Source organism: Strix aluco, chromosome 5 (genome assembly GCF_031877795.1).
Source record: "Strix aluco isolate bStrAlu1 chromosome 5, bStrAlu1.hap1, whole genome shotgun sequence".
In the NCBI taxonomy this organism is placed as follows: Eukaryota; Metazoa; Chordata; class Aves; order Strigiformes; family Strigidae; genus Strix; species Strix aluco.
In genome coordinates this window covers 68,216,191-68,242,940 of record NC_133935.1, presented here as the reverse complement: position 1 = coordinate 68,242,940, position 26,750 = coordinate 68,216,191, and the positions used below count along the sequence as shown (strand labels likewise).

Here is a 26,750-nt window from a genome sequence, read left to right as displayed (position 1 = left end):
GCCGCGGCGGCGGCGGCGGCCGGAGACAAAGCGCCCGGCTAATGAATGGGACGGTCCCGCCCGGCCCTTCCTTTTAACTCTTTCGGGCCCGGCCGGGCGGCGGCGACCTCCGGCTTCCCCTGCGGCGGCCGCCCGGGGAGGTGAGTGGCACCGTTCCGGCACCGGGAGGGGGCCGGGTAGGGCGGTCCGGCTCGCCCTCCGCCGGCCCCCGCCGCCTCTCCCCCCCTCTTACCCCCCCCCCCCCCCCCCACCGCCGCCGGGTTTTGCCTCAGTGGCGCCGGTGCTTGTGCGGCCGGGACCCCGCGCCCCGGGCCAGGCGGCGCCCCGTCCCGCCTGGGAGCGCCCGCAGGACAGCGCCGCCAGGCCGGGGAGGGGGCGTGTGGCGGCGGGGCGGCGCAGGAAGCCGGGGACTAGGCCCGCGGTGCTGGCTCCATTGTCTGCGAGGCCCCGGGAGGGGGCCCAGTCGGCCTGGCGGGCGGGGGTCGCAAGTCCCCGGGGGCTCGGCGCTGGCCCGGGCCGCCCGGCAGGCTCTGCCGTCCCCCGCCCGGGGAGGGGTGCCCGCCGCGCCGCTGGCCGCGCCCCGAGCCCGCCCGGCATTGTGCGCGACGCGGGCCGGGCCGGAGGGACCCGCCGGGACTCCGCGCCCGCTCCCACCTGGCGGGGCCGCGCCGCCGGGAGGCCGCGGGAGCCGGACCCGCGGAGGGTGCGGTGACCATGTGGCCGCTGCCATCCCGAGCGAAGATGGCCTGGGCAGCCCCGGGGGCGGAGAGCCCGCGGCTCCGCGCAGGGTGCGGGCTGGGGCTGCGCGGGGACTGGCGGGCGGGCGGGCGGGCTCCTCCGCACAGGCTGGCTAGTCGGGCGCCGGGGCCGAAAAGCCCAGGAAATCCTAGAAAGCGTTTCCCCCCGAGAACACGGGACACGAGGGGGGTCAGGCGCCCGCCGGCGGCTTCGGCCACGGCGTAAACATCGCATCTCTTCCTGCGTGGGGTGAAGTTCCCAGCCCTGTCCCTCTTGAGCAGAGTCGCTCAGGAGAGGTGCATGTGGAAAAATTGTAGAATTTAACTTTCATGTACTGCTGCTTCCGTTTTCTTATTGGGATGCGGTAATTTTGCTTAAAAATGTCTTCTGTAACTTCTAGATATACACCGAGACAGCTGCTCATGGTAGGGACTGGCTGCGTGACAATGCTTACTGGATTTCAGAGGCTGATACCCTTAAAGTTGTCTGCTGCACGTGCAGTCTACTAAAAGTGTAGAAACACTTATTACTGCAATGAAAGGTGCCAGGCCTCTTCTGCATTAATGGTGATTCTAATTATCATTGCTAAGTTTAGTAGTGTTTGGCTTTGCAGTGTAGAAAAAAGTCCTCTTTCCTGGATCCTTTCTCCCTGGTGCTTATGTGTCAGAAGCAGCCGTGTCTTGTTTCTGGGGGGTATCTTTGAGAGATTTCAATAATTTAGCATGAGCTGTCATGCTATGCCTATAATGCCAAGCAGAGAAAGTCTTTCAAGCCCTCATAATATAAACATACTTCTCAGGCTTTCCTTATGTGTTGTTGTCTGTATGGCCCGCTATGTGTGTGTGTGCGTTTTGCTTTTCAAGAGAGTGAGTGCAGTTCTCTTCTTCTAAAGGTTATCTTCAGTAGTGCAACGTTTCACTTAAAGCACAGACATGCACTCAAGAGGATGTTCATGGAATACATGCTGGGGGTAGTGAAGTCTGGAAGACTTTATCAACAGTGCCCAAGATACCACGCTGCTACTAGGAAGCTTGTGTTTGTACAAATACTGGACAGGGGTGTTCTAGATATTATTTACTATGGAGATTGGTTTTGAGGAGAAAAAAAATCTTGAATCTCTTCATTGTATATTAAAAGCAGCAGAAATTGTTTTGTGGACTCTTAAATGGGTGCTATCTTCTAGGTGTAAGATCAACAGGCAAGGTGCTGAAAGTTTTTATATGGTTGGATGGCTATCTACTTTGGTACTTAAAGTGTTACTAGTATCTTCTACCTTTAACAAATGTTGAGGAATTTATTCCATAGGAGTTCTCCAGAGCAGACAAATGTAAGAATCGATTGAGAATTAAGTAAAACTAAATATCTAGACTAAGCCTCTCCGAGAAAAGTTTTTTTTAAACATTTGTACTTTTGAATAACCGTAACTCTGTTACTCTATATGAAGCAACATTGTGACAGGTACAGCATCCTCAATGATCATGTGAAAGACAAAGTATATAATAGTGAAAGGCTAGACAGGTGATGAGTTTAGAATAATGCTTACTGCCTTTCTGTTACCTTGTCTGCTATGGCCTTTCTCTCTGTTTGGTGTTTCCACCTATTCTGGCTCATTTTAAACTTAGACTGCAAATGTCCTGAGCAAGAATTGTGTTTGCAGAACAGCTGGTGTCATGGGGTCACAGGTGGTTAGTGCAGAGTGGGGTCTACTTCGGTACACATAATGCATCACTAAGGCTTATAACAGGTTCTTTGGAAATACAGGGGGATAACTGAATTTCATACGTTTATTTAAAATTGTCTATCCATGTAAAGTAGAATGTCCTCCTATCAAAGATTCTTAAGAACTAGGTATTACAGAAAGAAGTCCTGGCAAACTCTTAGGTTGTAGGGAATAGTTGCTGGTTTACGTGGCCTTTGAGCTTGTTGCATCTTTTTTTCCTTCCCTTTTTACTGGAATTTGTTCTAATTTTTAGAACCTTAAATACAATGACTTCTTAGAGATTTTTTTTTTTTTTTGTGGCTCAGAAAGTTTGAATTAAGGAATGCAGATGATATATCTCCCAACACCTTGCTGCATTTTACCACCATTCACGGTGAAGATTCTATGGGAGGATTTTGTAAATCCTGTCTTTTGAGGCTTGCTTTTAATTTGTAGGAGTTCTCATCTTCAAAATGAGCATATTGTGCTATGAGGTTGCCACTGTAATGTACAGTTAAAATAATCAGTTTTATGCAAATAGGTGTGTTGCTATACATATATGAGCTTAGGTTTACATAGAAAACAGTATTATAGATAGTTTAGTTGGGGATTTTGCACATTGTAGACCATAGTGTTTAACTCACCATCGTAACTGACGTTTTTTCCCTAAGTAGGGACAATCTACTTTAGTAGTAGTGACATAAAATAATTTACATCATGTTATCTGTTCTAGTGTACCCTTCCAAACAGGCTTCACAAAAAAGTGTTCTCTTGCATGTGGCAGATGTGCATTGTTTTCTGTACAACTTTGGCTGTTTATTTTGCATTTGCTACTGGCATCATCAATATCTCTCAGTTCACAACTATGAGATTGTTTCATTTCAACCAGTTGGTGAAAAAAATGAATAGTTTCTGTGGCCTAAAGATAGCTTTCAAGTGAAATCTAGAGTTTAAAGCACACACAACAAGAAGTAAGAACAACTGAAGCTTTTATGAAGTTTTTTCTGCCAAAATGGAGGAACTTCTATCCTAAACTAGTATCATACATAGTTTAATCATGGTAGTATTATTTTGGTTTGTTGTTTTTTTTTTTTTTTTTTTCTGATAAGAATAGCTTGATTTTTAAGGTCCGTATTTTCATTCATGTGCGATAATTCAGAACAAATTGTGAATTTTTTTATGTTGAACAACACCTTGGAAAGTGAAGTATTAGTCTTTCCTATAACCTGTATAAGACTAGTTTTCAGTGGCTGTTGACATAAGAAATATTACCATAATCTTTACTTAAACTTGCAACCTGTGTGCTCTGTTTAGCTATTACTGCATGCTTGCCTCCCATCTATCACCTCTTACCCTTCCCCCTCTGCTTTATAATGACATGTGGGGTTGGTTGGACGATCCCTCTTTGAAGGTTTAGAGGGTTACTAGTTCACTGTTACAGCTGCCCGAAAGCTTGTTGGATTTTTTTTTTTTGAGTTATGTCTGCTAGTTTGCATTCACTAGTGTCATACAGATATTTTTCCCTTGGTGTGTTAGAGCAGTTTTTGCACTGAGTGGTCAGATTTTTTGTACATTTAATACAAAAGCCAGTTCTGGATTTTAGTAGTCAATAGCTTGAAACTTATGGCTGAAAATAGTCTTGGTTTAACAGCTGTGACATATTTTAGCAAAATTCTTTTGCAATTCTTTACAAAATGTATGGAAAAATGTCTCATGACAATGATCAAATGATTTTTACCAATTTTGCCCCAAATAGGTTCATTTAATTAGCATTATGCTTCTTACCTGTTGCTGTAATTGTGTATGCTATTTTCTGAATCAGTGTTTACCTCTAAAAAAAATAAGCTCAGATCCAGCTAAAATGACTTTTTCTTTGTTATTCTTCTCACTAAAATAAACAATCAAGAAAACCCAAACATTAATTTGAATTGAATGAAATGTTTGGTCTGTCTTGAGACTGTTTTATAGTCATCTTTAACAAGTGAAAGAATGGGAAAATGACAATGGAAGGGTTGTGGGGTTTTGATTTTTTTTAAAGACATCGGGGAGGATAAAGATGCATTATTTGTACTCTATCTTGCCTGTAGTCTGATGGCTCTGGCACTTGCAAGGAATGTGGGAGAGCCAGGTTCACTTCCCTACTTTGCCTGAGGAGCTGAATCCACGTCTCAGAGAGTTCCCTAACTGCTCCTGCTGAGCACCCTGCCTCGGGTGGGTCTCTGTCTCCTTGGCTGACACCCTCCTCTTTGTATACATTATTTAAATGTTCGCTGTAGTAGGGACAGCTGAAGTGTCTCATCTTAACAGTCAAATTATCCAGCCGCACAGCTCTGGAGATGTTTTCACTTGCTTAAGGAGGAGTATGGAAGTATTTTTAAGTGAAGATGTCAGTAAAAGAAGTTACATATAATTCATTCTGTAATGCACAGTAAGCCAGCGGTCATGACTTCCCTCTGAGAGGTGTTCTTCTCAAGGAAAAAAGAAGGAAAAAAAAAAAAAAGTGTGTGTGTATGCCTATATGTCAATGACCATCTCACAATCTGAGTAAGAGCAGTTAAACACTGACTGGTGGGGAGAATGCTTTGATGGTTTAACCCCTGTTGATGCTTGAGCCATATGAAGTTTAGAAAAGAGGACAAAGCAACATCCTGACCAGTAAGCATTGCAGAGTCCAGCATTTTCTGCATTCGGATTTGGAGTCAAAGTTTACTGTCTGGATTTTCTAGGATGGCAAAAAGATTTCTTGGTCTGTTACTTTTTTTTTTTTTTTTAATGTACAGGGGCAGTGAAACAGCTGGAGCCTCTACACAGTGGCACTCATGTCTGTATCATGGTCAGTGGGACTGAAGTTGCAAAACTCCAGAAATATGTCCTGTGATAGACTGTTTTGGTCTGTTTTGTTGCGAAGTCAAAATATCTGACTTAATATGCTCCACTTGCAATCCACTTTCTCATACATGGGGAATGATAATCATGTGTTGATCCTATGCTATTGCATGTCGATTAATACACATGCTAAGTGCAGTGTGTAAGCAGTATGTTTAGCTCATGAAGAGAATGCATAACAAACTGCCAGATGAATCCTGTAGTGCGTTGAAAGGTGTCAGCAAGCTCCTTTGAAATCTTGCATGTAGTGGAGACTTGGTTTCATTCATCATGTAGTCATCCCTAAGCATAAAAAAAATGGAGCAGCACCAAGACAAGTACAAAAATTTGACTTTGCAGTCTTTTTAGTACTCGTGTTGGGGGGTGGTATTTTGGTATTTTTTTTTGCTTTAGAGCTCTAGAGTTGAAAATGTCGTAATTTTTCTTGACAGTTGTGAGGGCTAGGAATTTTGAAAAAAGGTGAGAGCTAGTCATGTAAGTGCAACTCCTGGAGCTGTCACCTAAAGAGAAACTTGAAACATCCTGTGACTTGCCACTGTGATAGTTAACATGACTAAAAAAATTTATTAAAAGGAATTACTTTCTTCTTTTCTTTAGATACAATCATCATCATTAAGTTTGAGTAGCAAGTATTTAACCTCAAATGAAGCTGCCTGCATGCAGTGGAACAGATGTGTAAGTTTTCTTTGTGTTTTTTTTGTTTGTTTGTTTTGCTCAATAAACTAGTGGGCAGTTTGTTTGTTTTGGGTCTTGTATCATTGTTGTTGTTATTAATTTAGAGTAAGTCAATGGATAAAGGTAATGAATAATTGTATGCCTGTGCATTGACTTGCATGGAGCTTAATAATTTAGAAGGAGGTTTTTATGAGTGCCTGAGACTTAAAAATTAAGTTTGGAAGCCTGGATATCTTTACAGTGTTACAGTAATAGTAACTAGTTTATGATTTGTGGGGTGGTACTTACTCTGTGGTAACAGCTGGCATATATACATCCTTACCCTGCAGTCTACCTCTTAAAAAGGGGGGAGTAACTTCCATGCTACATTCATCCTATACTCAAATAACACTCGTTCAGATTTTCATGTCCTCATTGATAAAGTAAATTTTAATATTTTTTGCTAGGTTTTTTGTCAGAAACATGTTTTTTTTGTTTTTTTTCTTCACATATTTAGTTTGAGTACAGATTTTTCGGAAGCCTGAGATTCCTGACTAAGATGCAGATGAAAAAAATCATTCATATTCAGATCAGCATTTATATCTAGATTAACAATAAATGTCATTCTTGTATAGTGTTTCAGAGCTTTCTGATTATTTTTTTCTCCCCCTGCCCAGAATAAAATAGTTCAACTTTTAAGCTGCCTATACTATTGGTTAACATACATGTTAGCAACAGATGGACAAATGTTTAAGGTAGGTAAAATATTGAGCTAGGAAGTCTTGGTGGGGTCCTAGAATCATAGAATAGTTTGGGTTGGAAAGGACCTTTCAAGTTCATCTAGTCCAACCTTCCTTCAGTGAGCAGGGACATCTTCAGCTAGACCAGGTTGCTCAGAGCTCCATCCAACCTGACCTGATATTTCCAGGGATGGGGCATCTACCACCGCTCTGGGCAAATTGTTCCACTGTTTCACGACCCTGATCATAAAAAAATTCTTCCTTATATCTAGTCTGAATCTACCCTATTTTAGTTTAAAACGACTACCCCTTGTTCTATTGCAACAGGCCCTACTGAAAAGTCTGTCCCCGTGTTTCTTATGAGCCCCCTTTAAGTACTGGAAGGCCGCTATAAGATCTCCTTTGAGTCTTCTCTTCTCCAGGCTGAACAACTCCAACTCTCTCAGCCTGTCCTCATAAGATTCTGGCCTCTATAGGAAAAGAAAGATAAAAACATGATTCAGATTATTTTCTTGAAGGAAAGTTTTCCTAGGTGACCCAAAAAGAAGGTGTGGGGGATTTTGTTACATACTAAATCTGCTTGTGGATCATTCTTCATCAGTCTAAGCAAAAATGAACTGCTAGTGCTTTCCAAGTCCGTAGCATAGCCAAAGAGCAAGAAAGAGTAGTCGTTTGCAGCAGCCTTTGGAGTTAGTTCTAGACCACTGTAAAGAGATTTGATAAAAGGGACAATGTTGCTTTTGCCAGAATTGCCAAAAGTTCACTCTCATGTATTTAATGCTGAATTCTAATACATTCATCTCAGGGTCACTGTATGCTCTGCACTGTTTCATGGTATGTCAAGCACTGTAGCATTTCATAGTTCTACCTGAAGTGCTTTTCTAATGTGACTCTCAAGGTTAAAAGCCTTCAATGAAAATATCCACTTTAGTACTACCTGTCTACTGAAAATGAGTATCTGGTGTTAGTATCTTCAAGAACTATTTCTTGAATTATAATCCCAGATGAAGTAACTGTTGACTGCAAGTTGAGTTGTTCTGATAGATAAGGAAATCTGTAAGTGGTTAGTCTTAAAAAAAATTAAATGCCAATATGAGCTCCAACAGAAAAGTGTATACATTTTATCACCTGTTTTTTGTCATATTCATGTACTTCATTGAAATTCAGGTTGTAAGCACTCTGGAATAGAATTTAGATAATTTTGGTCAGCCTAAAAAAAATGCATTTATAGAACACATTTTGAGTTCCTTGTGACATTTTTTTTTTCTTTAACTATTCTGTTAAGGTTTTATAGAACACAGTAATTTTTTTATATGTTTATTTGGGGAAGTATGAAATGTGAGGAATATATCAAATACATAAACTTCTAAGTCTCATACTACTTCCTGCTGGGGTATTTTTCCTCCATGTCATGGTAGTTGAAGACTTGCTTTGTTTTTCCTCTGTGTTTCAGTGTATCAATATGCAAGATGTGGTGTATTCACCATTACAGATTGCACCATGCAGCATATTACGAGCAAGTTATTGCATACTAGCTCCTGGGGTTGAGTAGTGCGGCCCAGAGAGCTAGCATTTTGCAAATGTTCCTTCTGTCTGTGATGCTTTCTTCATTTGTGATTAAGAAGGCACTCTTTTGGTAGAATGAGTACTTTTATAGAGCTGGAGTCTCCTGAGAACAAAGATTGGAATTTTCTGCTGTCCAGACATTTTCTTCTCTGTTAAAATGTTAAGTTTCAGAAGGTTAGAAATGTTATAGGTCTACATCCTTTAGCATCCACTGCAAGTATTGAAGTTTTCCAATGCATATGCTATGCTGTAGATTTAATGTGCAGTTTAGATCATTGAAGAAAATCTGGTTCCTGATTAAAGGGATCTAATAGTGTTAGATAGACATGCCATGAGGAGGTGGGAGAGGAAAGAGCAGTGTGGAAACTGCTGCCTGTTTATAGCTCCCACCCAACTACTGGATCCTGGCTCTTCAGAACTTTTCTTATTTAAGATTTGGGACAGCAAATCCTTGCTAAAATGTGGCATAGATAATGGCAATCATATAATATTTTCTAATTCTGCTCTGTGGTTCCCCTTCTTTCTTTTGCATTAGGGGTGGGAGCATGATATGGTAATAACTGTGAGCATGTATCTACAGACAGGAATAAAAAGAACAACCAAAGGACAACAGGGTAATTAATACTCTACATGAAAAGTTTTCCCGTGTTGCGACTTGCATTAGTAGCCCCTGGAATAGTAGGAAAAGTGGGTAAGCTTTCAGGGAGCCGAACAGTGTGCAGAGTGTGCTGTCAGTGGCACTGAGAAACAGGAGGAATTGAGGTTCTATTCTTCTTTTCCTTTCCCAGTGATTTTAAGTTGTCTTCTGTGGCTTACTGCACTGTGGGGAGACCATAATCTGTTTATGGCAGAAAATACAGTGATGCTCATACAGAACAGGGAGATTCCTGGTCCTTCTTTTCTCTAAATGTTTTTGTTTCCCTTTTCTATACCTCACAAAATATTAGGTTTATTAAAATAATTATTATGGCTTCTGTATAATAATACAAACCAAGCAAATGGGAACAGCAAGGGCTATCCTTTTTGTTACCTGCCCTTGTACTAAAAATGTCGTGGATCCTGCTCTGAATAAAATACCTGTGTAACCTTATTCTGTAAAACTTATTTAAATTACAGGTTGCATTACATGAATTAAAAAGCTCATGAACTGCACTGGTTAAAATAGGTACTACTAAAAGCTTTATTCTTAATTAAAATTCTTGTTGTATTTTTTGTTAGCTTCTCGAGCAAAACTTTATTTGCTCAAATTAAAATCTGTCTATGGTAGCAGGATGGTTCTTTTGGGAGAAGAAGACCGAGTTATTTGTTTGCCAGGGACAACAGGAGAGTCTCTCTGAATTTTCTGCTAGTGCTCTGTGTGGTGCTAGTGGAAACAATGTCGGCTTTCCTGGCTTGGTTGTCCATGTCAGCTGGGTCTTTGCTGCAAAGTCTCACCTTGTCTTGAAGAAGGCAAAGAGAATATGTCCATAGAAGAAGTTAAGAGGGAAAAGACCCCGTGTCATGGAGGCTAGGGACAGGCTGGTTGACAAGTGAATAAGGTCTGTTTGCTCATTTTTCTCTCCCTCTCACCTGTTTCATGAATAGGAATGTTTGTTTTGAGAGGGACAGAGTTGAGGTCATTGGTTTTTAAACTGGGATATCAGTTGAAGATGTCAGATGCTACTGATGAATGTACAATTTCCTTAGAAAATACCAAGTGACCAAAAATAGTTGAAAGGGGCATGAGAAGTTCACCCCTATCATAGGCATGATCGATTTACGCCTGCATGTGGTATGGAAGCTTGTCTTTGAAGTTACCTGGTTGTTTTTGTTGCAGTTCTTATGCTCCTTGGCAAGATGAAACTGAGTCTTTCTGAACTCTATATACTCATCTTGGATGGTATTGTGAATATTATTTTCTGTTATATTTAGTATATGTAGTAAAAAGATGGTGTCTTCTTTGCCATATTTCTTCAAATTATTACATGCGGAAGGAAGAAGGTACCTGGTACAGAGAAACAGTTCTCTTTGGAGAATCATTTACAAATGAGGGTATCTTCTGACTTGAAATAAAATTTTATAACACGAGAGTGATTAAGCTTAGTTGTTAAAAATCCCTACGAAGTATTTAAACTACTGTTTATCCTCTTGAAAATATTTTTTGTCTTTTTAGGGACTATGAGCTGCATTTTCTTTCTAACCTGCCTTTATGTGCACATGCATTCCAGGATACAAGTACATACAAGCATAGTACTGTGTCATATTACACATATATGAATATGATGTATGTAAATCATGGAAAATCTCTCCATAGCACAAGTGAAACTATCTGAGGACATGTAACTAACTGGCATCAATATGAACACAGAATTAGATTAACGGGTAGCTATGAGGGGTTTTTGAAACGGAGCTCTTGAGACTTGATCTGGTTAGTATCAGAATAGGTACTAATATATGATAGTCTTAGCAGTTCAACAGATATAGTTCATTTTTTAATTTATTTTAGAAAAATTAGAGTTAAAACTGCTTAATATAATATTACATTCTGTAATATTACAGGCTGGAGCGATGGGCTAAGGCCAACTGTATGAGGTTCAATAAGGCCAAATGCCAGGTGCTGCACTTCAGCCACAACAACCCCCAGCAGCGCTACAGGCTTGGGGAGGAGTGGCTGGAGAGCTGCCAGTCAGAGAGGGACCTGGGGGTGTTGATTGACAGCCGGCTGAACATGAGCCAGCAGTGTGCCCAGGTGGCCAAGAAGGCCAATGGCATCCTGGCTTGCATCAGAAATAGCGTGGCCAGCAGGGACAGGGAAGTGATCTTACCCCTGTACTCGGCACTGGTGAGGCCGCACCTCGATTACTGTGTTCAGTTTTGGGCCCCTCACTACAAAAAAGACATTGAATTACTCGAGTGTGTCCAGAGAAGGGCAACGAAGCTGGTGAAGGGTCTGGAGCACATGTCGTAGGAGGAGCAGCTGAGGGAACTGGGGTTGTTTAGTCTGGAGAAGAGGAGGCTGACAGGAGACCTCATCGCCCTCTACAACTACCTGAAAGGAGGTTGCAGAGAGCTGGGGATGAGCCTTTTTAACCAAGTAACAAGTGATAGGACAAGAGGGAATGGCCTCAAGTTGCGCCAGGGAAGGTTTAGACTAGATGTCAGGAAGTGTTTCTTTACAGAACGGGTTATTAGGCAGTGGAATGGATTGCCCAGGGAGGTGGTGGAGTCCCCATCCCTGGAGGTGTTTAAGAGTAGGGTCGACATAGCGCTGAGGGATATGGTGTAGATGGGAACTGACAGTGTTAGGTTAATGGTTGGACTAGATGATCTTCAAGGTCCTTTCCAACCTAGTTGATTCTGTGATTCTGTGAAAGGACCCTGTTTGCGTTTGGTGAGGTTTTTTTCACTTTATACTTACCTGGATGTTTTCAGCAAGATTTCCAAGAAGACTTACTGTACACAAGACATGGTGTGCTTCTCCTAACTGCTTTTTCATTCTTCATCATCATGCCTATTCATCTTTTGAAACACTCAGCTTTCTCCTTTACAAGTGTCTCATTTTTAACTGAAATCATCCTTAAAGTGCTTAAGCTTTCACTCTTACTGAGTTTAAAGATAGACGTTTAAAAAAAACCCAAACTAACAAAAGTGTATGTTGCAAGCTAAGAAGGTGGACTAGTCAGGAGAAGAATCTCCTGTCTTAATCCTATCCTATTTATTCTGTCAGCTGTGGACTGCACAGGAGGAGGAAGAGAAGAGTAATGGGCTAGGCAGATGAATTGATCACTTGGGGAAAATGTCAGAGGAGCTTTGCTTTGAATTTTCTGATGCTTTTCTGAAAGCAGGTTGCTGTTCTCTAGCAACATGGAGTAAATGTTTTTTCTTCTGATTTTCATTCTTTTGGAACTTAACTGTTGTTACTGTGGTTTTGGTTGTGTGTTGTTTCCTGTTCCATGATAATACTGATGCATCTTCCCTACTCTGTTCTTAGTTTTATCTTCTGCATTTTACCCTCATGTTGTGTTACTGCAACCTTCCTTCATCTCCCCTTGCCTGAGCCCCAAATTGTACACCATGAGCTACTAAAAGCAGCTTTGGTGTCCCGCACTAAAAATGCTATAAGCCAAACAATGCATGCTTCAACTGTTTAAAAAAAATCTAAATTTTTTTTCTTAAGAAAACCACCTTATCTCTCATAACATCAAGAATTACCTCATCTTATTAGCATATAATATGTTTGTCAAAAATGGCAAATGATAAAAACATCAGAGTATAATCTCCTGTAGCTTTCACTTGGAGCAACACTGAACAGATGTGTAAGATTTAGGAAAATCCTGCTTAAAGTTTTAATGAAATTATTGCTTAAAACATCAGCATTTTAACAAATGACAGGTGTGAACAAGAGCATAGAAACATATCCTGCAAGTATTGCTTCAGTAGTATCATACCAGATAATGAGAGAGAGCACTTCAACACTTACGAGACAGTTTGGATCCTAGACAACTGTTGACATAATTTGCTTATCGTGACAGATCTTTTTTATGAGTGATCTCTTAGTAAAAGCTGGGACAGAAGTGATTAGCATGTGTGCAACCTGCTTTTTTTATATCCTTTCTTATAGTGTGCTGCTATGGGAAGTTAGCAAAGGACATGTGAAAGAAGATAGCCCCATTTGAGATTATTAGTACTTTTCGTGCTCTAGGAAAAAAAAAATAGCAACAATTAAAGGCATATCAGGTGATTGTAGGTGTGAGTAGTGTTACTGTTTGTCGTGATATATAATATTATGTATGGTAGTACATGCAACACATTGATATTTATTTTTTATATGAAACGTGGGAGTGACATTGTTTTGGTCGAGGTGACTTTTTTGTTGTTTTAGCTTTGCATTTTTATTTTCCTTGTAAGATAATTACTGTTTGGAAATCATGTGGAATGGGGATTTTTGTGCTATGGGCTTTATAGCGTTTAACAGTGCTGCTTAAACCTGGGTAGTGGAAGATGATGCTTCAAGTAGATATATGCTTAATCAATTGTCAAATAAATTATGAAGGCTGATTTCTCCAGAAATAAGCTTGGGTTTTGACTCCCTACCCTATATCAAACACCTGCTTTATTCTTAAACATGTCTGTATCATTGCGGTCTGATGAAACATTTGGGTACTGAGTATGTTTAGCAAATCGGGTTGGGCACTAAACAGGGATGCCAGAAGTAAATGTCAGCCAGATGTGAATAATACACATGCTAACACAAATATCCTTATTTATATCAGACTTTTAAAATAATGAATATGAAATGTATAATATTTAAAAAGCATTATCTCAGTCTTTAAAAGAAGTTTTATGGTTGAGGATATACTGATGTAAGAACTGAATTAAGAACCAGATCCTCTTTTAATTTTTAAAATTAAATCTTAATTAATTTCTGCTTTTTAATTAATTTTCATTACAGAGTATTTTTTTAAATTATGCTAATCTGAAAATCATACCGTTTCTCTTCAGTTCTGCCACTATCATGAATTATTTTCTCTCCTTTTACACATTAGTATAAGAGCCAACGTAGTTCTGTGCAGGAGGAAGCTGGTGTGCACACTTTCTTCCATACACCATGATGCAAGTAATTTAGGGTTTGAGATGGAGATATTTGTACAAAGCTGGGGCTTTTAGCTCTTGTATATTTCCTGAGGTTTCAGGGAATATCTGAAAATGATCAGTGAACGGAGTCCCATAGACTTATTGATGTTTACAGCAGCAAGAGTAGAAAACAAATGTACAAAATAAACCGGCTTTTTTAAAAGAGTAAGAGGCTAAGTTTGAGTTTGAGGAATTTGAGTTTGTGCAGTGTTAGGTGTTTTCTGTGTGCTGATTAGATTTTTAACTTGACACTATCCCTTTAACAGTGGTCTAAGACTAAAACTGTCACTTCTGAGCTGTGCTGTTGATTGTTATCTTCCTGCATGACTGTTAATATAGTGATGGTGGGGGAGAAGACAGAAAGAAGAGTCCAGAGACAACTACACCAAAAAAATATGACTTGGCACCAACAGGTCTATTTTAGAGCTTAATATAAAATAGTCCACGTTCATAGTAAAATTATTTAATGTTTTGGGGGACAGGAGGCAAGAAAGGGGGAATGTTTACATTTAGCTGGTAGTCTTTTTAACTTTTCAGTGTCTACTTTAGCTCAATTCCTACATTTGTAATCAGGGTTGAGTACCCAGAGTTTAATGATGATAGTTTTGGCTATAATACTCATCTCTCCACATCTTGTTTTTTCTTTGTCTGGAATGACTGATTTAGACCCCAGTTTACACCAAGCACTGAGTTTTTCAGCAACGTGAAGAGGCATGAATTATCTTTATACTTGGATAAATCGGAGGTCTCTGTGTCATGTCCTGACAAGTAGTATGAGCACACCGGGGAGCTCACATACCTTTCTTGGAAGGCTCTCATTTTTCCTGTCTTGTCTTCCAAGCCTCTGAGCATGTACCTTTGTCCCATCACATTCCAAAGCACGTTTTAATTTCCTTTCTTCTGCGTCACTCTGGATATGTTATTTTCTCTGTAGTTTTTCCCAGCTTCTCTTCTTCAGGGATGAGGGAGGTGAGGGCATCAGCAGCCCTGACAGGATGCTGCCCCGTTTCTTCCAGCAGCTGAAGCCCAGCAGTCACAGCATCCCCAGGAGCTGCCTGGTTCCTGCCTCCCAGCCTGTTACAGCTCCTACTCGCGGAATCCTGCTTGGCTGGCCACACGTCAGTGAAATGCTCCAGCCCCGAAGGAAATAATCCCACCCCCTTTTTTTTTTTTTTTTCCCCCCTCCCACCACTAGCCCTAGTCTGAAAGCTGAATCAGTCTTTTCTTGTTTACACAAACATATAAAACTGTTCATGAATGTTCCCGGTGTGTAAATTAGGAATTTTCTAAATGTTTGTCTCAGGCCAGAATGGAACCTTAAAAATAATTATAAAAGCTTGCTTTTTTTTTTTTTTTTTTTCATTCTACAAGTGTTTCAGGAGTACTTAGGGAGCCTTAGTGAGAGTGAGACCTTGATGGGTAAGTCCCATAGGAAGACGACCCTGTAAAACTCATGGTGGAATAGATGAAACAAAAACAAAAGGTGAAAGATAAAATATTACAGCCCTCCTAATTGGGAAGGGGTCATGGAGAGAGAAATTTAGACTTCTGCAAGACCAGTAGTTTTTGACAGAACAAGAGCTAAACATAGATATCTCAGGCAATATTAAAAAAAGTTGTATTTTTGTTAGTTTGATATATCACTTTTTTAAGATACAAGTACAGAAAAAAGCATAGTAAATAGTTGAAATTTTAAATAAAAATACTTTCAATTTCTAGCATCAGGGTTTTTCTCTCCAGTAATAGAGAGCACTTACAAGAGTAATAGCTTCTGTGTTTTTGGTTGTTTTGTTTGTTTTCCTCTTCTTCTGTGTATACTGTTTTTGTGGGGGGTTTATTTACTTAAATATAATTTTGGTTATGATGTTTTCCCCTTCATTAACATATGCTTCTCCGATTTTTTTTTTAAACATCTTTTCTGTTAAGTGCACAGATTGCTATAAACTTCAACTCTCTCATATAAGACTAATAAAAATATCGGGTGTTACTTGTCCTAATTGTTATTTTCTGTTCCAGTATTTGGTTAGTGTGAAGGCTATTCCTGTCAACAAGGAGCAATGTACAGTATTGGTGGTGCTGTTTCCACGCTTTACTCTTGTGTCCAGATGGGGCGTTTGGGGTCGTGGACGTGAGAGGTTATTTTGCAAGTTGAAGAGAATACCTTTGTAAAACCACAACACTTATTGGTTAATGTAAGATCTGCCTTTCAGGTGACTGGAAAAGTAATGGAATAGTAAAGGTGGCTTTACCTCCCTCTTTTTTTCCTCTCCTAACAGTCCTCTGCAAATCATACCTCCCATGAGGTGCAAACCAACTTGTCTCTTTTATTAAGCCTAACTTTCTGTACTTTGATCCCAATTATGCTGTTGCATCCACTAGTTCATGCTTGTATGTCTGTACAGATTCCTGTGAGCTTCAATGAAACTTTAGCATAGGACCCACCTGGTTTCAGAGTGTGACTAACATGCTAATTTTGCAGTCTCTTCTAATAACACATTTTAATTGCTCAGTATCTTGCAAGCTTCTGCAGTTCTTTACAGCTAGTACTGATAGTTTGTCATAGGAATTTTCTATAGAAAAAATACATTACTATTCTTAGTTTTCCTTCTTCAAGGGATTTGTAACTTTGAAAAGTGGTAATCATCTAGGCTATACATTTATAAAACTGTTCTGCTTATTTGTTACAGGTTTTTGGATGTGTGTTTTGTTTTCACTTTTTTGGAGTTTATTGTTTTTTTGTGTGGTGGGATTTTTTTTTAGCAAATATTCCTTAATTAGCATAGTACCTGCCATTGAAGAGGAAGCTAATAATAATTTCTTAAATTGTTTCCTCCTTATTGCTTGTATTGCTTGCTTTTGGGGCTTTTCTATTTAGGCAATGTTCTTAATGATGTCTGCACATTTCCAAAAATAAATAAAATTAACACTGTTTATTCTAAAACTGACATCTGTTTGTGCAATTTGTTTTTAATGTGCTTTTATGTACCTCCTACGCTCAAAATCTGTCACTACTTCTGATTTTTTTTTTTCAAACTAGTAAATAGTTTTGCTTTCACTTTGTCTCCACATTTTGCATCTTTCCTGAAACAACTACTCTTGCATTTTGCAGGTGTGTGTATTTGTATTTACACTATATGCACTTGTATAATAATTTTAAAGTTTTTTGTTTTAAACTACTTTCTCTAGACCATTATTTGCACAAAGATTCTGTAATACAATGAAGTCTGTGATTATTGCCTGATTACTCAACCTAAAATCTAAAATTGTTTAAAGCTTGCAGGTCACTATCTGCTTTACAAACAAATAATCTGCTCATGGTCCAGTGTTCTCGGATACTTCTCATACTTCTCTGTATGTTAATGTATGTCTCTGCAATCTCAAGACACTGGTGTTTCTCTTTTTTTACCCCCTTCCTTTAGCAGTGATTTCTTCTGGTCATGGCAGTCCACTGTGGCACTCTTTGGATCAGTGACATTCTGCTGATACTTCTTGTCAACCACTATATGCTTTCAGTAATCCCATTTTGAATAGAAAATCCTATAAAATGTTTCTGCAGGCTTCTTGCCACAGCAAACCACCAACTGTCTTACAGCTGCTCAGGAGCTAATAGTCTAGAGTAGTACATTTGAGTAGATAATTGTTTTCTAGTTCCTTTTATTTTCTTTGAAGATTTTTGTTGCAAGGTGACTCTTAATTCTGTTTCACTTGCTTGTCTGTATCTAATTGAGGAGATTTCAAAGGCATAAATCACTTTAATTTTGAGCTGACTGCCTGTAGCCTTTTGTACCTTTGAAAACATTTTCCTTCTTGAATATCCTGTTTGTTTAGGTCCTTAACTTCGAGTGGCTTGCGTCCAAGGATAAATAAGCTATCTAAAGGTGGTCATAACCAAACTCATACTTCGTTCTTGGTTACTATAAAATTTTAAAACAGGATGGAGTATTTTGTTTGTTTTTAAAACAGGTAGCCTCTTACATAGAATTGGCATACCTATCTTTCTAACCCCGAGTATTTCAGGGACTGTATTATAAAGAAAACTTTGGTTGAACCCTCAAGGATTCAAGGACGGAGTGAGCTTGACTTAATTTCACAGTATGATGTAGTAACACTCAAAGCAATAGAGATCATGCTTAAATGTTTGAAAGAAAATGGAAAAAAAAAAAAACAAAAACCAAAAAACCAAAAAAACCCCCCACAACAAACAACCCAAAACATGCAAAATCGTCTAAGGGGCATCCAACTTTTGGGGATTTCCCAGGAAGTGATCTAGCAGCCCTAAAGAGTCTCCTTTAGGACTCTCAGCTGGTCAGCATTCCTAGAAGGCAGCAACAATGCCCAGAAAGAATATGTGCTATGTAGCCAGAGACCTGTAACAGTCATAAAGTGGACAAGATATAATTAATGATTTCTTGTCTTAAACTCAGTCATAAGTACACTAAAATAATGTAACTGGCCACAGTATATAAGCGCTTCATAACACTGCTAATAGCATGACCCACCTAAGAGCCTGAAAGCGTATCACAGCTAGGCATAAATGTAGAAATAATATGTGCTGCAAAGGGAGACCTATGTTTAATTGCACAAATAGGAGACAGAAAATCATGGGAATCAACAATTCAAGTAGTAACATCTGCAAGCAAAAACCAAGGATATAGAATAAGCAGGAAAGATTCCTGGTAGAACAAGAACAGTTTCTGGTCCTGAAGAAAAGAAGATACATAATGTAAGGAGCAGATGAGATTGCTTCCCATACTCGTTTTTGGTGGAGATTATGAGCATTAAAAACACCCAGCAACAGCAATGAGAAATAGGGAAGAAAGTCTATCACCAGGTTCCTGCTTCAGAGTCCAAATAGTGCTCTCACCTATTCACCTCAGCTTCAGCACTAAGCCCATCAAGGACCATAGCCATCAGTATTTAACTACATGGCATCAGCTCAGTGGTATTGTGTACTCAAAGCTAATTTAGGATAAGATGATTAGGGCCTAACTGTTTGAATATGTAGTGATAATGATTAAGAACTTAACCATTGGCCATGTGTGTTGTTCATGAATGTCACTCTAGTTAAGTATTGTTGTGAAGTTTGCAATTGGTCTTATTTATCAGGTTTCCAATCTTCCCATTACAGCTACCTTGTGCTTAGCTGTGTTAAGCAGTAACTGCTTATCAGGACAGGGACAAGTGAAGCATCTCCATGGATTTTTCTGTTCAAAGCCTAGAACTGTTTTTGCATAGTTAAGAAATTACAGGAATTGCAGGCTAGAGATGTGATTACCTGTTTTGAGGCAAAGGATTTGTGCACAACTTGATCAGAACCTGATGCCAATGGATGTGTGCGTGTATTTTGTGCAAATCTAGCTAGGAATCTGTAATGTGCTTACTGTAACTTGGCACTTACGTGAATAATTTATGTTCTGTAAGCTCTGCGTGGTGACACTTGCTTGTGAGCTTTTCTATTCTGTGATCCTAAGACACAGCAGCTTATTATATATTCTTGCTTTTCCTGTGTGAAGTCCAAGCTCCAAATTCACAAACTAGATCAAATTAAAAATGAAAATAAAGACCACCTTAGATCGATTTCTATTAAAAATGTCGACTATCTTATAGTTTCTCTCTTGTCCCAGATGCACATGCTTGCGTATCATCAAGATGTGTATGATCACTAACTTGTGTTTCATTCAGTTTTATACTGAGTGATGTAAATTTAGTCTTTTCTGCCAGTTGTTCTTAGATGTGATTTCACAAACCTATGGGAAGTACTGTGTAATGTGTTTAAATTTCTTCTAGAAATTTAAGGTTTTTCTTTCTCCTCAAGTCTCTCCATTAGAACTGATGTTCTTCATGCTCAACGCTCATATCTTCTGGTGTCTGAAAACATCTTTTTTTTTTTCCCTTTTTTGTGAGGAAGAGAGAGAAAGGCAGAGCACAAATACTAAAACTTTCACAGAAAGAAAACCAGAGTTACAGCCTTCCTCTTTGCAAGTTCTGAGTGCTCCATCTTTCTTTTCTTAAAATAGATATAATAAGCGGATTGCACCTCCTTTTCTCTGCCCCTTCCCCTGCACTGGAAAAGAAAGTTATTGCTATGGTAGGCTTTCCAGAAATCTGACATCCACACAAAATGTGTTTCTGATTTTTGTAAACAGACCTCAGAGAAATATTATTTAAAAAAGGTTACAAGACTAATATGACATTAGTCATTAGTCTTGTTACAAGGGGGAAGTGGCTGTGTGAGTACAACCTAGACATTTTTAATGTGTCTTGTAGCTATGACTAATTTCACCTTTTGTCGGCTGAAATCCTTGTGTTTGAGTAATACATGAAAATTGTGTGAGAAGTTTTTAAAATAAAAAATTCAAATTTGTGTTTTGTTTTCAGCTGGGAAGAAAGAGCCCCAAAAAATCCAGTTTGCACAAATTGAAGTGCGTAGTGTAGCATCACCTGTGTGGTTAAAAAACACTTATTATCTTGAATGAAGGCACCAGTAACTACATTAATGACACAAGAGAATTGGCAAAATTTAGAATTCTGATAGAACTGTAGTAAGAAAAAAAAAAAAAGTGACTGACAAATGCAGACAGCTTCTTCAGGTTTGTGTGGAGCTGGTAGGGGGTTCTGGTTTTTGAACCTGTTGTTGCCCTGTGATTTATATGCAGCTATACATGCAGCTATATTTCAAAAACCTATTCTTTGTACTGGAATTGTTGGTAGAGGAGGTCTTTACCTATGAGGCAAGTGAGCTATCTCAGTGTGAATGGGCTTTGTAGTATAACCCTTGGGTACGTGAGGAACTTGAGCTGGCAGTGCTGCACTAGGCACCAGCTTATGCAACTGTATGTATCATTGCTTCTGAGTGATATTGTTATGCTTTTGGGACACCTCAATGTATATATGACATTTGCATAGCCCAGTTATCCTAAATGAAGCATTTTGGTTTTTAATCGTGACACTCTAAAAGTAGCTTGTTTCTATAGTATGGTGTTTTCTAGTAGTGTCATGGCATGAATATAACCGTGTGGTCAGCGGAAGGAAAGATTAGTGTGACAACGCTGAACATCCTTACGGAGGTTTCTTGTAAAACGTTGCTTTTTTAAACACTGTTGTCATTAAGAAAGTGCTCGCATGTACAGGAGTATACCTTAACATTTGGTTTTAAGTATGTATTTCTCTGCCAACATGATTAAATGCCTGCTTGTCTTCATATATATCTGTAGATACAGACACCTATCTAGTATATGTTTGTGTATATAAGCATGTATGCAGTGGTTGAATTAGGATGTAGGATGAGGCATAGGTATGTCCAAGCAAATACAAAAATGATGCTTGGACTTCATATTTTGTCAAAGCTGAACCAGAGCTGCATGTGTAGACATGTATTTGCCCACAGTAAATGTATTGAGTAAATGTTGGGGTTTTTCCTTTTTTCAATAGTACACTGAATTGCTTTTATCTCAAAGGAAAAAAAACTACCCTACAGAACATTTAGTGCATGTTTTCAGTTCACTTTTATTGTAGCTATTTAAACTGTTAGTCAACTTCTGTCTTTTATTATTTTTTTTTTTATTTCTAGATGGTGCAAAAGAATCACAGTTGCCCAATCAAGATGAACAGAATGGCTTCCTTCAACAAGAAAATAGAACATTCATTTTTTAGGATTATGTCTACAACATGAAGCATTTAACAGTAGCTGTCTTTGAGAACATTCATCTATGACCTGAAATGTCCTGATCCTGGGGAAAAAATGAGATTCCATTAATTAAGTCTATAATTTTTAAATGCATTTTTATGACTAGTCATATTTGCTTATGCACAACACGATACAGAATTCATAAACCAGAGATTATTTTAACACATACACACATTTGTGTTTGTGCATTCAATATACAAGATACATCATTTTAATCAAATTTTAAATAATCTTTTAAATTATTTATATTTATTAATAAATGAAGATTTGGCAAGAAGAATTTGTCATCCATGGACAAGAGTAAAACAGGTTCCCCCAGTATGGATGGTAATTTTGTATTGGGTAAAATCAATAACTTAAAAGTAGAGCAAGAGGAAGACAGCATTAACTGTACTCTAGAAAGAATGGATATAAAGACAGAACAAGATGATTTCAAACATGTGGACAGCAGTGATGAACAAGAAGACAAAGAAAAGAACTTCATTACCAACAACCCTGGCAAATATTTATCTACAGAAAATGAAGATGATTATGGATCTCTTTTTTCTCAGTATAGTAGTACGCTGTATGATGTAGCAATGGAAGCTGTGACACAAAGCCTCCTTTCTAGCAGAAACATAAGCTCCAGAAAAAAATCACCTGCTTGGAACCATTTTTTTATATCTCCCAGAGATAGTACTAAAGCAATATGTATGTACTGTATGAAAGAATTTAGCAGGGGTAAAAATGAAAAGGACCTGAGTACAAGTTGTCTCATGAGACATGTGAGGAGAGCCCATCCCACTGTACTAATTCAAGAAAATGGAAGTATGCCAGGTATATCCTCCTTTTCTTCACCTACATTGTTACTGCCACCTCAGTCTGCAGATGTTGGAGATCTGAGTTCTATGTTATCGCCCATAAAACTAGTCAAGAAAATGGCCTCTAAAATACCGTCTCCAGATCGGATAATTGAGGAATCTGTTTCAATTGTTTCTTCTGAAGAAATATCAGATATCTCAGTTTCTGAAAAGTGCAGCAAAGAAGTCATGGTTGGGTCCTCTCCACAGCTACCCAACAACCAGTATGATGACACTCTGGAGAATGTAGCAGAAAAAACTGTTGTAATTCCAAAGAGCACATCAGGTTCCAGAAGGAGATCTGCTGTCTGGAAACACTTTTATTTGTCACCTCTAGATAATTCTAAAGCTGTTTGCATCCATTGCATGAATGAATTCAGTAGAGGAAAAAATGGAAAAGACTTGGGAACGAGTTGTTTAATAAGACACATGTGGAGAGCCCATCGTTCCATTGTCCTGCAAGAGAATGGGGGTGGTACCAGCATACCACCTCTTTACACTGCACCTCCAACTTTGTTGCCTTCTTTACTACCTTCAGATAGTGATCTGAATTCTATGTCATCCTCTCCTGGAAAACTAATGAAAGAATCAACTTCTGTTTCTTCTTCTCCAGACAGAATCTCTGAGGAGATCCATACTAATCTCTCTTCTGGAGATGCTCTAGTGGAAGACTCAATGTTGTCATCTTCTGATGATATAGGTGAAGTCTCCTTTGTTTCATCTCCTGAGAAACAGTGTGAGGGACTAGGTCCACTAATATTTGAACCTACTGCTGTATTTCAGCAAAATAAAAGGATTATGAAAAGGCTTAAATCAGAAGTTTGGCACCACTTTTCACTGTCACCTGCAGACAGTCTAAAAGCAGTATGTAGATACTGCAGTTGTATGATAAGTCGCGGTAAGAAAGGAGACGTGGGCACAAGCTGCTTGATGAGACATCTATATAGACGTCATCCTGATGTAATTGGAAACCAAAAGAGCTTTCTTGATGTGAGTTTGGCAAATTCTCCTTACGCCACTTTGGCTTCTGCAGAATGTTCATCTTCAAAGTTGACTGACTTGCCTACAATGGTTACACATGATAATCAAATTATATTTCCTGTTAATAGTAAGAAGACCTCAAAACTGTGGAATCACTTTTCAATTTGTTCTGCAGATTCAACAAAAGTAATATGTATGCACTGTGGACGTACAATAAGTAGGGGGAAAAAGCCAACAAATCTAGGCACAAGTTGCCTTCTAAGACATTTGCAGCGGTTTCATAACAATGTATTGAAAACTGATGTCTCGGAGACAGTATTATCCTCATCTACGGATAATCACATGCCACTGAGCACAGAATTATTAGGATCTTCAAATTTTGATGAAACCAATGACAAGTTTTGTGACTCTCACCCAGTTGCCAAAAAAATCACAAGTCTTGTAGCCGAAATGATTGCACTTGACCTTCAGCCATATTCTTTTGTAGACAACATTGGCTTTAACAGGCTGCTTGAATATTTGCAACCTCAGTACTCTTTACCTTCTCCATCTTACTTTTCTAGGACAGCAATTCCAGATATGTATGATAATGTAAAACAAATAATTATTTCACATCTTAAAGAAGCTGAAAGCGGAGTGATCCATTTTACGTCTGGAATATGGATGAGCAACCAAACACGAGAATATCTAACTCTGACAGCTCATTGGGTAACATTTGAGTCTTCATTTCGACCACAGTGTGAGGATTACCATTGTTCAGCACTACTAAATGTATCACAGATTGATTGTGACTACAATGGAATCAGTATTCAAAAGCAGTTAGAGTACTGGTGGGAAACATGGATTACTTCCATTGGCCTTCAGATTGGGATTACTGTTACTGATAATCAGAGCATAGAGAAAACTTTAAATGAAGGTGATCATTCAAGTGTACAATGTTTTAGTCACACTGTTAACATCATTGTAAATGAGGCTATTAAAAGCCAGAGAATGGTTCAGAATTTGCTTAGTATTGCAAGAAAGATCTGTGAACGTGTCCATCGATCAGCAAAAGCAAAAGAGAAGTTAGCTGAGTTGCAAAAAGAGTATGAATTGCCTCAGCATCAGCTAATACAAGATGTTCCATCAAAGTGGAATACATCATTTCATATGCTTGAACGTCTTATCGAACAGAAAAGAGCAATTGATGAAATGTCAATAGAGTGCAGCTTTCGGGAGCTAATAAGTTGTGATCAGTGGGAAGTCATGCAGTCAGTGTGTCATGCTCTCAAACCTTTCGAAGCTGCAAGTAGGGAGATGAGTACACACGTGTCTACTCTAAGCCAAGTGATTCCAATGATACATATACTTAACAGGAAAATAGAAATGCTGTTTGAGGAAACAATGGGCATAGATACTATGCTGAAATCTTTGAAAGAAGCTATGGTGAGTAGATTGTCCTCCACCCTTCATGATCCAAGGTACATTTTTGCTACACTTCTGGATCCCCGGTATAAGACATCCTTATTTACAGAAGAGGAGGCTGAACAATATAAACAAGACTTAATCAGGGAGCTGGAAATAATGAGTTCTACCTCAGATGATGATAAACCTGTTTCCAATGGATGTGGTATAGGTTCACCATCTACAAATTCATATGGGGAAGATAATCTTTGGTCACTCATGGGTGACATGAAGAAAACAAAAGACCTGAAGGAGAGAGCAAAGTTACCAGAGGAAATGGTGCTTTCTTACTTGGAGGAAGAAGTGCTTGAGCATAACTGTGATCCTCTAACTTACTGGAACTTTAAGAAGTCATCTTGGCCAGTACTGTCAAAATTGGCTGTCAGGTTCTTGGGTTGTCCACCAAGCATTGTTCCTTCAGAGAGATTGTTCAATACATCTAATGAAAGCAACAACTTTAGTCAGTCAAGGTTAATGATTGAACACTTTGAAAAGCTTATCTTTTTGAAAGTGAATCTTCCTTTAATATACTTCCAGTATTGAAACTAATGAACAAACTGCTAGGCTAAATCTATTGTTGCTCACTGGATATTAACTATCTATAACTTGGATTTTTAAATTGCTCCAATAGGGGCCATGTATGACATCTAATCAGTGACTATAATTCCAAATTTTAGTTTCATTTTTTTCAGCTTTCAATATGTCTACATGTGCCTTATTCATAGTACTTCAGGCCAGATATTGTATATATGTTTTTTAAAAATTCACACTAGAGATAGCCTGTCTTGTCAAATTATACAAAATTATGTAGGTTTTAATCCATAATTGTAAATGAACTTTAAAAAAGCTCAGTCATTTGTTTTAATAGAATGGCAAAAAAAAGATGTAAACAGTTCTATTCTGTAGTTTTTTATTCAATTATTATGTAAAAACCATAAACCAGGTACTGTATTTTAGTTGGACATTGCTTTAATTGCAACAAAACAGCTTTTGTAGTTGTCAAGAGAGCTGTACATGAAAGATGGGGTTCAAGCTGTCTTTTTATCATGTGATGTTTTTAACTGCAAGCCCTAAAGTACTTAAAGGATTAAGAAGAATTATTGAGGAAGATGTGTTTACAGGAGACTATTGATTTAGTATCTGAAAATAAATCTTAAATTTGAGATGATATGGAATGTCAGTTATACAGCAATCGGTAGTAAAACTTCCCATTCTGGGTTCTCCTGTTCAGGTTTTACATTTTAACTGAACTACAGAAATATTCTGGGTATTTATAAAAGCTCTTTGGAAGTCTTATCAAAGTTTGTAAATTAATGCTTGTTATTTAATGCCGTGTACAAAAAAGGCAAGAAACTTACCATGAAGACTCTAATGTCATTCTAAAGCCTTTTCTAATCTTTAGTGCATCAAAACTATAAGGTTCCCTATTGTAAAAATTGAGCCCTTACTCCTAATGTAATTTCAATTGTGTAGAACAGCCTATCTTAAAGCTCCTAGTACAGAAATAACTGATCTTCTGATTTTCAGTAATAGCCTTATGGATATGGTGCACTGCTTAGAGTTTTATGTAGTAGGGTTGATTATTAACTGTTGGTGTCCATCAGGCAAATGGGATATAGAGCCCTCAAAATTTCAAATAAGGTGGAAAAAAATAGGCAGCATTTTAATTTGAAAGGAACATTCTCCATGGTTTAACTCTAGAAAGATTAATCTTCTCATTTCAGTTTTCATTGAATACTTTTTGGGAAACAAGTCATCATTTGCCTATGACCTTTTAGAAAAGTTGTAGCTTTGTTAAAATACTGTACCTATGCCTAATCTAATTTTGCATTTACTATGTTTTAGTGTATTTATAAATGGTGAACTCAGTTTCTGAAATTAAACATTTTATTTGCAATTTTCTA

At 38.6% G+C, this 26,750-nt stretch overlaps 1 protein-coding gene across 4 annotated transcripts; it reads left to right on the top strand.

Moving 5' to 3' along the window:
* On the top strand, positions 1–26,750 carry ZBED4 (zinc finger BED-type containing 4). 4 transcript variants are annotated; one of them, XM_074827703.1, is made up of 3 exons: positions 1–140; positions 5,921–5,998; positions 21,467–26,750. In XM_074827703.1, the coding sequence occupies exon 3, from the start codon at positions 21,874–21,876 to the stop codon at positions 25,387–25,389; it is 3,516 nt and encodes a 1,171-aa protein (XP_074683804.1). In that variant the 5' UTR covers positions 1–140; positions 5,921–5,998; positions 21,467–21,873; the 3' UTR covers positions 25,390–26,750. The 4 variants fall into 4 exon arrangements, with proteins under 4 accessions (XP_074683804.1, XP_074683807.1, XP_074683805.1 ...); XM_074827704.1 differs by lacking the exon at positions 1–140 and adding an exon at positions 657–788; XM_074827705.1 differs by lacking the exon at positions 1–140 and adding an exon at positions 4,752–5,270.

Excerpts from the sequence above, each read along its gene's own strand:
- ZBED4 (XM_074827706.1), top strand. The coding sequence starts at position 21,874 with ATGGACAAGAGTAAAACAGGTTCCCCCAGTATGGATGGTAATTTTGTA.